Source organism: Herpailurus yagouaroundi, unplaced genomic scaffold (assembly GCF_014898765.1).
Source record: "Herpailurus yagouaroundi ecotype Mexico unplaced genomic scaffold, PumYag 196, whole genome shotgun sequence".
Lineage (NCBI taxonomy): Eukaryota > Metazoa > Chordata > Mammalia > Carnivora > Felidae > Herpailurus > Herpailurus yagouaroundi.
The window spans coordinates 16,177,327-16,189,826 of NW_024412427.1; the positions used below are offsets into that span (position 1 = coordinate 16,177,327).

The 12,500-nt window shown below is 54.1% G+C and overlaps 1 protein-coding gene across 1 annotated transcript in view; it reads right to left on the bottom strand.

The window, feature by feature from the left end:
• Positions 1–6,985: 6,985 nt before the first annotated feature.
• The window catches only part of CPXM1 (carboxypeptidase X, M14 family member 1), a gene marked incomplete at its 5' end in the record, with an annotated part of 6,677 nt that continues 1,162 nt past the window's right edge, over positions 6,986–12,500 (bottom strand). Inside the window, 13 exons of the mRNA XM_040446811.1 lie at positions 6,986–7,345; positions 7,444–7,546; positions 8,668–8,807; positions 8,990–9,287; positions 9,371–9,550; positions 9,631–9,827; positions 9,911–10,034; positions 10,394–10,482; positions 10,568–10,718; positions 11,325–11,415; positions 11,518–11,657; positions 11,782–11,891; positions 12,100–12,261. Of these exons, the coding sequence (XP_040302745.1) occupies positions 7,104–7,345; positions 7,444–7,546; positions 8,668–8,807; positions 8,990–9,287; positions 9,371–9,550; positions 9,631–9,827; positions 9,911–10,034; positions 10,394–10,482; positions 10,568–10,718; positions 11,325–11,415; positions 11,518–11,657; positions 11,782–11,891; positions 12,100–12,261 (2,027 nt within the window). The remainder of the gene's footprint in view (positions 7,346–7,443; positions 7,547–8,667; positions 8,808–8,989; positions 9,288–9,370; positions 9,551–9,630; positions 9,828–9,910; positions 10,035–10,393; positions 10,483–10,567; positions 10,719–11,324; positions 11,416–11,517; positions 11,658–11,781; positions 11,892–12,099; positions 12,262–12,500) is intronic.

Genomic DNA, 12,500 nt, shown 5'->3' on the forward strand with positions numbered 1-12,500 from the left:
TTTTTTTTTTTTTTTTTTGAGAGAGAGAGAAACATGAAAGGGGGAGGAGCACAAGGAGAGAGAGAGAGAGAGAGAGGGAGAGAATCTTAAGCAGCCTCCACACTCAGCATGGAGCCTGACTCAGGGTTTGATCCCAGGAAACGTGAGATCATGATCTGAGTCAAAATCTAGAGTCCTGTGCTTGGGGCACATGGATGGCTCAGTCAGTTAAGCATCCAACTCTTGACTTCAGCTCAGATCATGATCTCATGGTTCGAGGGATCGAGCCCTGGATGGGGCTCTGCAATGACAGTGCAGAGCCTGCTTGAGGTTCTCTCTCTCTGCTCCTCCCCATCTCTCAAAATAAATAAACATTAAAAAAAAAAAAAGTTGGACACTCAACCAACTAAGCCACCTAGGTGCCCCCACTTCTTGTATCCTTTTAAGAAATCTTTACCTACCCCCAAATCAAGAGGATATTTTTATGCATGGTATGAGCGAGGAGTCCCGTTTAATTGTTTTTGTATGGATGCTCAGTTGGCTCAGCTCCATTTATTGAAATGACCAACTGTTACCCACTGCACCACAGTGGGTGCATGAATCAAATGAATTTATCATGAATCAAATGTCCATATATGTATAGGTCTGTTCTGGATTCTCTATTCTGATCCACTGGTCTTTTTGTTTATATTTACACCAATACCACACTATCTTAATTACGTTAGATTTATAGTAACTTTTGATATCTAGTATGGCAAATTGTCCAGCTTAGTTCTTCATGATTATCTTGGCCACACTTGGTCCTTTGCATTTCCATACTAATGTTATAATCAGCTCATTAATTTCTATTTCAAAAACCTGCTGAATTTTCCTTGGCATTGCATCTGTAAATCTGTAGAGCAGTTAATGGGGAATTAATGTCTTTGATATACTGAGTATTTCAATCTATGGATATTGTATATTCCATCAGTTATTTCTTTTAAAACGCCTCTTAATATTTTATAGGCCTCTGTCTTACACATCTTCCATTTATTCCTCGGTATTTGATTACTTTATGCTATTATAAATAATATTTTCTTAATTTCACTGTTTGTTGTGTGTATGCAATTGATTTTTGAATAATAACCTTATACCCAGCAACCTTGCTTAACTCACATCTAGTAATACTTTATCCATAGATTTTCTTGGATTTTCTTAGCTACAAAGGACAGTTTTACTTCTTCATTTCCAGTCCTTATTTCTTTTTCTTACCTAAATGCACTGGTTGGACCCTTAATTCACTGTTGAATAAAAGGAGTAATAGTGGACATCTTTGTTTGGTTCCTGACCTCAAAAGGCAAACTTGGACTTTTCATCATTAATATCATGTTTGGTTTTATAGATAATCCTTTTATTCCTAATTTGCTTTAAAATTTTTTTTAATTATTGAAATCATTTAATTTAATCAAATGCTTTTCTGCATATCTTGCGATCATCACATGATTTTCTCCATTATTTTGTTAACGTGCTGAATTGCATTCATTGTATGTGTGATGTTAAACCATCGCATTAACTACTTAATGCGTTGGATGGTGAACTCCCATCCTTTACCCAGGAGATACCATTTGTTAATAGGTAGTCCCTCCCCTGTTTTCCTCAATCCCTCTCTCTCTCTCTCTCTCTCTCTTTCGATCTCAATCTCAATCTCTCTCTCCTTTCATCTCCCTCCCTCCCTCTCTCTTTCAATCTCAATCTTAATCTCTCTCTCCTTTCACCTCTCTCCCTCCCTCTCTCTCTTTCAGTCTCAATCTCAATCTGTCTCTCCTTTCCTTGCTCTCTCTCTCTACTGCTCTTCCCAGAAGGCACTCATTGGCCCTCACCTCCCCCATTTCTCAGGAAGATAGGCTTCTGGGAAACAAAATGCCGAGCCCTGCAAACCGCCGGGGTACATCACCCTGCCATGCTACCTTCTGGGAGCAGGGCTGCAAACACAAAAGAACACATGTAAATTAATGTCTCCCTAAGTCATTCTACCTCAACTCTAACCTGTCTCCCCCTAGCTGGACTCCTGGCTTTGGGTCCCCTTTACTGGAATTGCAGAAGGGCACTCGTGGGCCGTCTTTCCAGAAGACCCTGCCTTCACTTACTCCCCAAAGGGAAAGGGGCCCAAATCTCCCTGCCTTGCCAAGCAGGGGGCTTGCAGGGGAGCGGAGTGGCAGCCCTGGGCAGATGGCGTGGTTCTGGGTTTAGAGCTGCGAGGACTGCCAAGGGGGTTCTTGCTGCACAGACACCCCCACCCCCCGCCACTGGAGACAGAATAGAAGAGATCTCCCGACTCAAAAGATACAGAAAAGGCTTCGCACCAGGACAATAACACAGACAAGGCCATTTTGGGGGCACATTCTTTAGGTAATTTTATTCCTTGAGAGAGTAGGAGCCAAGTGTTTAAAAGGGGAAGGAAAAATGCTTCAGCAGGTCTGTTGTTCCTTGGGGCCCAGCAATCTGCCATCTTGTTTCTTCAAAGCCTCTCCTTCCCCATCCATCCCCTGCCAGCCTGGGAACGAAAGCGGCTTCTGATGTACCCCTGGCTGTGCAGTGCACCCCTCAGGCAGGCGGACAGGGCTGCCAGGGCTCCCGGCGGAGCTGGGGGAAGCTCCTGAGCCGCTGGGGGAGGGGAAGCGTGGACGCATCTCCGTGGCAGGGCTGCGAAGGGCCGTGTATCTGGCACTGTGGCCAAGGGACGCTCCACAGTCTGGCAGCCATCCTGTGAGTCCAGGAAAGCCCCCCGCCTGGCCTGGGTCCCTGTCCCTAATGGCCCTCTTGGGGTTCCACTCACCTGGGAGCCTGGCTCCCCTCCACGCTTCTGCCCACACGCCCAGAATCCAAGTTTACCTTCAGGTGGGTGGAGGAAGGCCCGGCCACTCTGGGGCTGGCGTGGACTCAAGCTTCGGCTTCTGTGGTGAAAGCTGGTTTGTCTGGGGCTGCTCCCTAGGCCCTTCTGGGAGCCAGGCCCAGAAGGCCATCTTGCCAAGACAAACTGTGGCCGCGGGGTGGAATGTGGTGGGGTGGCTGCCGAGGAGGCCCAAACTTGGCAGGCCTCTCAACGGTGCCCCGGCCCATTCCGCAGCACGGAGCCCGACGGGGTCGGGCTGGGCCGGGCACAGTTACCGAGACCGCCCGGCACCTCGCTGCCCTCTTGTTGAGTGAGGCAGGGACGCCCCCCTCTCTTGGTCTCACCCGAAGACCGGAAGCTCATAATGAAGCCTCAAGGTTGACAGAAGTCCTGCACACCTGCTTCCTTGGGGGAGCAGTTCAGGAGCAGAAGTTGAGGAAAGAGGGGGTCACAGGGGCTGTCTGGGCCCGTGTGTGTATGTGCAGAGTGAGGCCTGTCAGAGAGGGAGGAAGAACCCCAGCAAGGCCTCGAAAGCCTTCAGCAAAACCCAGACTGGGGGGGGGGGCTACCCTGCCATCAGAGCCCCCCGTTTACTCAGCACTTGCCGTAAGCCTAGTCCCTTGGGTGGGATCCCCTGAAACAGAGCTAAAGTGGGGACGTGGCTGCTGGTGAAAGGGCTCTCTGGAAGAAAGGCAGTGAGGGGAGAAGAGGGCAGGGGAAAGAGCTAAGAATGTGGTCTCAGCAGGAGTCTGACACGATCCCAATGGGGACCTCTGGGGCTTGAAGGCCACCACGTTGGACCCTCTCGGTGGCAAGGAGATAGCTCTGATGGCTCCGTGCCAGTCAGTCCCCGGCTACAGGCTGCCAAAGCATGTGACCCCAGTGTCAAGAGGCTCCCGTTTGGCTAAGAGCAGTACTCGAGAGAAGCTACGAGATGTCAGTAGCCGACACGCCCTGCACTCGAGGGATGGGTGTGCCGGCTGGTGAGAAGGTTCTGGATGCGACGCTGAGGGCCTCCACCATCCCCATCGCCAGCACCTGGAGAACAGGGGCCAGGCCTTCAGAGTACCACTACTCCGGTGACAAGGACTCCCCCTCTGTCTCAAGAGGGGGAGCGTCCTGGGCTGTTGACAAACAGGAAGGTCAGACGACGCCCACAGCACTGTGTAGCAGAGCGGGACCCACGGCTAGTGGGGCCGTTGACTCAAGAGCAGCCACTCATTAAGAGGTGATGGGTAGTGTCCACACCGGCCCTGCTGACCCAGGGCCCCAGGTTGTTGGGACAGATGCCTGTGCAAGCCGCCTGTCCTCTTGGGCCTGTCCTTTCCCCTCCCCACCCAGATCGGGCCCAGTTGCCTTTCCCCAACTCCCAGATCAGGTGACCTTCAGTGGGTCCCGAGAGGAGGGGAAGGGCACTCTTGCTATCCCTCTAGTCTCTTGCCAAGACGTCATCTTGGCGTCAAGGCCTGCTTCCCTTTTCATGCTCAAGAGCCAATTTCCAAAACAAAACAAAAAACACTGAACCTGCTCTGTTTCTCCCTCCGAACCGCTAAATCTAAAATGCATATAGAAAGGTCACTTTGTCCTGAAGTCAACTTTAGCTCACGTTAAGAGAGCCGCTCCCGCGGCACCTGGCTGGCTCAGTCGGCGGGGCACGCTGGATCTGGGGTTGTGGGTTCAAGCCCCACGTTGGGTGTAGAGATTACTCAAAAATAAAATCTTCGGGGCGCCTGGGTGGCGCAGTCGGTTAAGCGTCCGACTTCAGCCAGGTCACGATCTCGCGGTCCGTGAGTTCAAGCCCCGCGTCAGGCTCTGGGCTGATGGCTCAGAGCCTGGAGCCTGTTTCCGATTCTGTGTCTCCCTCTCTCTCTGCCCCTCCCCCGTTCATGCTCTGTCTCTCTCTGTCCCAAAAATAAATAAATGTTAAAAAAAAAAATTAAAAATAAAATCTTCATGGGGCACCTGGATGGCTCAGTCAGTTAAGTGTCTTGACTTCGGCTCAGGTCATGATCTCACGGTTGGTGGGTTCGAGCCCCGTTTCAGGCTATGCATGGACAGGGCAGATCCTGCTTGGGATTCCCTCCCTCCCTCCCTCTCTCTCTCTCTCTGCCCCTCCCCAACTTGTGCTTTCTCTCTCTCAAAATAAATAAATAAATAAATGTAAATAAATACATAAAATCTTTAGGAAAAAAAAAGATAGCCACTCCTGCTTTCTTTTGATTAATGTTTGCATAATGTATCTCTTTCAACCTTTTTAAAAATTTTTTTTAATGTTTATTTTTGAGAGAGAGAGACACACACAGGGCAAGTGGGGAGGGCGAGAGAGAGGGAGGTACAGAATCAGAAGCAGGCTCCAGGGGTCTGAGCTGTCAGCACAGAGCCCAAGGCGGGGCTCGAACCCACAAACTGTGAGATCATGACCTGAGCCAAAGTTGGACGCTTAACCGACTGAGCCACCCAGGCATCCCTCTTTTTCAGCCTTTTACTTTCGAGGTGCGTGTATCTTTACATTGGAAGTGAGTTTATTACAGTCTAGAGTTGAGTCCCGTCTTGTAAACCACTCAGCCAATAAGCTGGGCTCTTGAGTGCACTTTTCATTATGTATCTTCAGCTTTGACGAATAAAAACCATCTCTTCTTGTTTTGGGAAAAAGATGATGCTGGCGGTGGGGAGCAGGGAGATGGGACCTGTGGCACTGAATTCCTCCCGGTGATCTGAGATTGAAACTATGAGAGGCTTGGGGTGCCAAACCTGGGCGGTTCAGGCAGCTAAGTGTCTGACCTCGGCTCAGGTCATGATCTCACGGTTTGTGAGCTGGGAGCCCTGTATCGGGCTCACTGCCGACACTGCAGAACCGGTTCCAGATCTGTCTCCCTCTGCCCCTCCCCCATGCTTTCTCTTTCTCTCTCTCAAAAATAAATAAGCATTTTGTTAAAAGAAAATATGAGGGGCGGAAACAGCTCTAGAAACAGAGACAATACAACAGCCCACACTAAGGCACAGCTTGCCTAACGGAAGGCTATATGGATGTCATTGTGTTGAATCTACACGTTAGTAATTGCCCCTTACAAGCTCTTCTCTGAACTGCAGGGCCGGGGGGGCCGGGGCCTGGAAACTACATTTTGTGGGTTTCTTTGCAAGCTAGGGCACAGTTAGATTTTTCTGAACATTTTATCTCTTTAAGTAATCTCTACGCCCAACATGGGGCTGGAACTCACGACCCCGAGATCAAGGGTTGCACGCTCCACTGACCAAGCCAGCCGGGCGCCCCAGTTACAGTTAGATTTTGCCAGTGGATTTTGGAGGTTGGAGACTAGAAAGTGGAAGGAAGGAAGAAACTATTCTGCTTCAGCCTCGAGCCATGACAAGTGATCATGGCAAAGTGGCTGCAAACGGTAAGCGGCCTGATTTTCAGGTAAAACTCCTTTCTCTCTTTTTCTCATCCAGCTCTTCCAAAACCTTTATAGCCAATGCCCAGCGTTAAATGTTCCTCCGGCTTAAAATACCTAAGCAGGCTATTTCCCTCGCAAGACTGACACATAATTTGCCCTTCAGTCTGAAGGAAACGGATCAAATCTTGTCATTTACCAACACCCCCCAAAGAGGGCTGGTGGAGCAAATTCTAATGTCCCCCGCGGTTCTGTCTTCCTCGTCTTGTCTCTCCTTGGAGCTCTCGGTCCATACCCCATACCGCCTCCCATCTAACCTCCGAGAACCTTCCCATCCGTTACATCCTTGACCTTTTGAGTCCCTGCCGAACTGCGCTGCCGTATTTCACACCCACGTATGTAATCCCGTCTGTGCTCCCACAGCATGGCCCGCAGCGTGCCAAACCGTCCCCTCTCTTGACGGTGAGCCCCGGGAGGCTGGGAGGGCACTGTTTATCCTTGACGCCTTGCATGCATGCTTGGGTCTGAGCACTGCAATGGTTCCTGCTGAAGCTGATTGATGGAGGAGTTGCTCTGGCAAGCCCTAGGTTCAAGAACCCGGGCGGGATCCTCTTTCCACACCATTTCTCCAGAAGTCATCTGATGAGAGCCTGCCAGCGTGTGTGGACTAGGATCGGGGAGGAGGGGAAGCCGAGGCCTGGCCCAGGGGCGGGACCTGGGACACAGAGACCGCAGGAAGGCTGCCTGAGGTACCAAGTAGCTTTAATGAGCCTCAGCACCTCTCCCCCAACTCTGTCCCTCCCGCTTTCAGTTCTGGACAGGTCCAGCCTGCCCAAGGCTCTGGGGCTGTTCACCTGGAGGTGTTAATTCTTCTGCCCCCTCAGGCGCTCCAGACGCCTCCGAAGGTCTGGGGGCACTTTGGCCCCGGAGGCGAGCAGTTCTCGAAGTCTTTGTTTGGGAGTCTTGGTGAGGTGGAAATTGCAGGGCACTGGGCCCTCTTCAAAGGTGACCCGGCAGCTCCTCGTCACTGAGTGATAGCCCTCAGCACTGGCGGTCACCATATAGTCCCCTGGGGTCAGCAGGCGCCAGTAATCCCCGCCCCATGCTGACAAGAGTGAAGGTCACGATCAGGATCCAGTGATCCTCAGCCTCTGACCCTGCCTAAAGGCCTCCCACACCTCCGCCATCCCCTCCCCGACACACCTGTCGTTACATCGTGGTTAATCCCGTCCACAGAAATGACAGCATCGGCAATCCCGAGTTCTGTGTCCTTGTCCCGCACAACTCCTGCAATGCCCACTCGCACCTGTGCGGGAAAAGGCTATCAAAACCCTTTTCTTTCTGCATGAAGTGTGACCTTCACTTCATTTTCCAGCTCTGTTCACAGCACGCTTGAAGATGGCATGTCTATGTTCCTAGGTGGCAATACCCTGGTAAAAGTAACTCCTGATGGGGGCACCTGGGTGGCTCAGTCGGTTAAGCGTCCAATTTCGGCTCAGGTCACGTTCTCAGTTCCTGCGTTCGAGCCCCACATCGGGCTCTCTGCTCTCAACACAGAGCCCACTTTGGATCCTCTGTCCCCCTCTCTTTCTGCCTTTCCACTGCTCACGTGCATGCTCTCTCTCTCAAAAATAAATATATGTTTTTTTAGAAAAAAAGGGGGTGCCTGGGTGGCTCAGTCGGTTAAGCATCCGACTTCAGCTCAGGTCACCATCTCGCGGTCCGTGAGTTCAAGCCCCGCGTCGGGCTCTGGGCTGATGGCTCAGAGCCTGGAGCCTGCTTCCGATTCTGTGTCTCCCTCCCTCTCTGTCCCTCCCCCGTTCATGCTCTGTCTCTCTCTGTCTCAAAAATAAATAAACGTTAAAAAAATAAAATAAAATAAAAATAAAAAAATAATAAAAATAAAATAAAATAAAATAAACTCCTGATGGATAAAATGCATCTGGACTGGGAGAACTACAAACACCTGGTAGGAAGGCTCATCTTTGGGTTTCCCCAAGTTCAGCGACCCTTGACATAGGGCTTGTCATTTTGGAACCTTTGGAAATCATACAGAGTCATTACAAGGGATATAGTTCCTGTGGGATGTGACGCGTCTATGCCAGGACACCCCCTGCACTTGAATAATAGGTCTTTTCTGAGAACAGCTCTCCCAAGACAGCTCTGGGACAGCTCCGGGGACCCGGGTCTATACTGCTGTGCGGTCTACACCTCCCGGCTAATGATGTCTGATGCTGCCCTGCCGGCAGACTGTGCTTTCAGTGCTCTAACCCTCCAGGTCAATCTGATACCAAGTGCGACCCAAGGCCTCTGTGAGTCAGCACGTCCGGTCGGACCCTGGAAGGCCCCCCCCCTGGTGGGAGCTGCAACCCTACACGGACAGCAGACCACGGCAGGCCAGGGTCGGGGGGGGGATTCGGATCCAACCTGCTCCAGGTAGGTGAGGAGGGCATCTTTGTTGTTCTCCCACTCCTGGGGCAGCTCGTTCTCGTGAGGAAACTTGTCACAGGACAGCTCCACGGTGACCTCAAAGCAGTTGGTGTGCAGGTAGCTGAAGTCATTCATACCTAGGGTGGCCATGGATACTGGAGCCTAAGTGGGGGAAGGGAGCCCTGCCCGCCTGGTAGCCCTCCTCTGTGAGACACTTCCCGGAGGGATGGTCAACACCGCTGCTCTACGTGGACCGAGCAGACTGTCTCACGGGGACAGGGTTCTGGGGCCAGGGCTAACTCTACCCTGAGGCACATACTCCCGGGGACTGTGTGCCAGTCAGCGCCGTTGATGATGTTGCCGTGCAAGGAGAAGTCTTGGCTGTGGCAGGGTCGGCGGTCTGGGTCCTGCATGGCCCGGTTAGTGCCAGCATAGACGGTGCTGAGCCAGCGGAATACGGCATCATCCGGGGTGGGCGTGAGTTCACGGGCAGCCCACGGGGTCCGAGTCATGTCGAACGGGTAGGACACCACGAGCTCACCCCCGTGGAGGTTGGCGCTCAGCACAAAGGGGATCCGCTCCATCCACTCGATCACTGCCCGCGTTTCGGGAGCCACCTAGACAGGGTCAGGTGGGGTGAGGTGGGAGACAGAGACAAGAGCCCCCCGACGACCCTCCGCCACTTCCCCAGAAGACTCACGGTGGCGTTGGGCAGGGTGTAGTAAGTGGGCAGTGGCAGGTGATGGTTGGGGACGGTGTCAGGCACTAGCCCGTCATCCTCTGCTTCCCACAGCGGTGTGTTGAGGTCAGCAAAATTATGGTTAAGGTCAATGCCCTGCTGGTTCCAGCGGCCCTCTGCCCAGCCTACCAGCTCCGAGCCCTGCCAGGGAAGGGGCCTGTTCAAGCCAAGCAGGCATCAGGGCAGAAGGAGTGGGGTGGCCCTCATGCCAGGCGGCCTACCCGGCGAAAGGCAGTCTCATAACCATCAGGGTTCATGGAGGGCAGCAGGTGAATACGTGTCTCGGTGAGCAGCCGGGTCACCCGCGGGTCCCCTCGCAGGAACTCACGGCACAGGTACTGCATCAGAAGCAGGAGCAACTCCCGCCCCAGGGCCTCATTCCCATGCATACCGGCCACATAGCGCACCTCAGGCTCTCCTGGGAACACAGGGGCTCCACATGGGCTCGCGCCCACAACCCTTCCCTGTGCCTACCTCTCCCTGCCCAGAACCCGCCAGTACCCAGCTCATGTTGGCCAGGGTGGTCCGACATTTCCATCACGTACAGCTTCAGGCCCTGGTGGCTCTTCCCAATGCTGTAGATGCGGGTGACGTTGGGGCACTGCTCGTTCACCTGCTTCATCAGCTGCGGGGGGTGGGCGGGGGCAGAGCATAGCACGGCATGGGGCACGGGAGGATTAGACCCAAGGGTCAGACCACATGAGGCCATGGAAGGGCTCACAAAAACCAGCGGTGGCCCACACAGATGGGGCACCGTGGCACCGAACAGGACCAGAGCAATAGCAGACCAGAAGGAAGGGTTAGGATGAGGGAAATACCACAGCAAAGGAAACCAGGACAGAGTTTAGGGGTCAACGGGCGAGAAGGATGAGACAGTAGGGGGAGTGGGGACCTGAGGACAGTCATAGCAGGTTATGCCCTGGTGGGAAGGGGACCGGAGCTAGGCAGCTCCTCCCTCCTGGGTCATAGGAGTTCACGTCTGACCTTCCTCATGGCCTTGTAATTGTGATGCCGGAAGTCCAAAGGATCAGAGGATCCCAGTGCAGCGGCCTTAGGGAATAGGTCGTTAGGATCTGGTGGAGAATGAATTCACGGTCAAGGGGGAGTCCACGGCGGAGGTTTTTACCCTGCTCATCCAGCCCTTGTCCGACTGCCCACCTGAGACAGGGCAGGCCAGGATCTCTGCCCGGAGGCAGGAATCGCCTCCCTGGAGCCAGGTCTGGGGCAGCAGGCGAATGAAGCGGGCCACCTGGGGCTCAGGCAGGAGGTTCAGCACCGGTGTCTCTGGGTCTGAATTGGCAGGAAATACCTGGGGGCATCGAGTCCTTTAATGGGACTGCTCAAACCCCAGCAGCCTGGCCCGGAAGCAGAGAAGGAGCTCAGGCCTCCGAGCTCACCACCAAACCCACCCTGGCGGGCTTGCCTGGAGACCTGCACTCTCTGTCCAACACAGACCACCCGCCCACCCCTCCTACCCCCTGCCAACAGGCCGCTCTAGGCAACCATGCTTTCTGGCTGGGTCGCAGCTTATTAGACCAATATGGCCCCATCGCTCAGGAACGGCCAGTCCTAAAGCTGACCAGGCCCCTATAAAAAGGGGTCCGTGAGATGGGAAAGCCAGAGGGGCGGGGAGGTGAGAAGTGGCGCAAGGGCCTGAGGCCCATCGACCAGAAAGGGTGTTCCAGCAGGAAGCTACAGCATGAAGCGGACCCACCCCGTGGAGAAAGTATCTGGGGAGGAGGTAGGCATATTCCAAAGCAGCTTGGCCCCAAGGCTGCCTGGTGGGTGCCACACAGCTTGACAACAACCCCCTTTCTCCTGGGATGCTGAGTGGGCGTCTGTTCCTTGACCTCAGAGGAGCCCCAGCCCAGCCTAGTACCCTACAGTGGGGCCCAGCCCCCATGGGACCACTCACCGCATCCATCCCACTGCTACGGTTCCTGCTCCCCCACCACGTCCGGCTGTCATTGCTGAACTGGACCTTGTATGATGTGACCCAGTCGTACCTGGCAGGAGAGGTCGGGAGAGATCCTCCGTGGCCTCAGGACTCCCACCCCAACCCTCCCGAGTCTGCCCGTGACTTCCTGGACTGGGCTAGCCTGCCTCACCTCCAGACAGAGTTCCTGCCCTGTGTGATGATGCCCGAGAAGCGGGTGGGGTGCCTGGCATCCACCTGAAGCCACGGCTCAGCATCCTGAGGCTCAGCACACCAGGCCCCATCATAGAGATCACCATCCTCCAGGCCTGACTGTGGGCACAGGACATGGCCATCAGACCCAGGTGAACAGTATAGGGTGGGCCAGGATGGTGCCTGGGGAGGTGCAGGGAAGAAGTTCCTAGGGGTTGCCCTAATTGGACCCAGGACTGCTGACCTGGATGTTGAGCCGTCCCCGGTGTGGTCCAAGACCAAAGGACTGGCTGCTGGATGCCTCGAGCTGGCTATCTGAAACTCGCAGGGACTCCAGGCCCAAAGGGGGGCAGCCTGGGGCAGGGACAGAGCAGTGAAACAGGACCAGAGAGAGAGAGAGAGAGAGAGAGAGAGAGTGGTCAGGGCAGGTAGGAAGCCCAGCCTATGCTTGCCCATGTGCTGGGCGAGCTGGGGCCATGCCTTTGCCCATGAGGCCAAAGGTGACGTCAGTATGTGGCCCATGGGCTGCAAGTTTGGGCAGGGCCCCCCGGAAGGGCAGTACCTGGTTCCTTCTCCTCTGGGAGGTCAAGGGCTCCCGCAGGGGTGGTGATCACTGGAGGCCCGGTAGTCACCAGTGGTCTGGGTCTAGTTAGCTTCTTTCTTTTCTTTATAATGACCTTTTTCTTCTTGACGAAGCGAATCCGGACGTGCTGTTCTGAGGTCCCTGGGGACCAGGGAGGCACATCAGGGCAGATGGAGTGGTCTGCCAGCCCAAGAAGCATGCAAGCCCCTAGCAGCACCCCCACCCCCAACCTCAAGTATCTAAAGACCTTAGCATGGACTTGAAGTCTGACCCCCACCTGCCTCTCCCGGCACGTTCTTGGCTTCCTCTCCTTCTTGACGTGACTACGTGTTTGGCCAGCCTCATCGCTGACCCTCCCCAATGGAGAGCTACACCCAGCC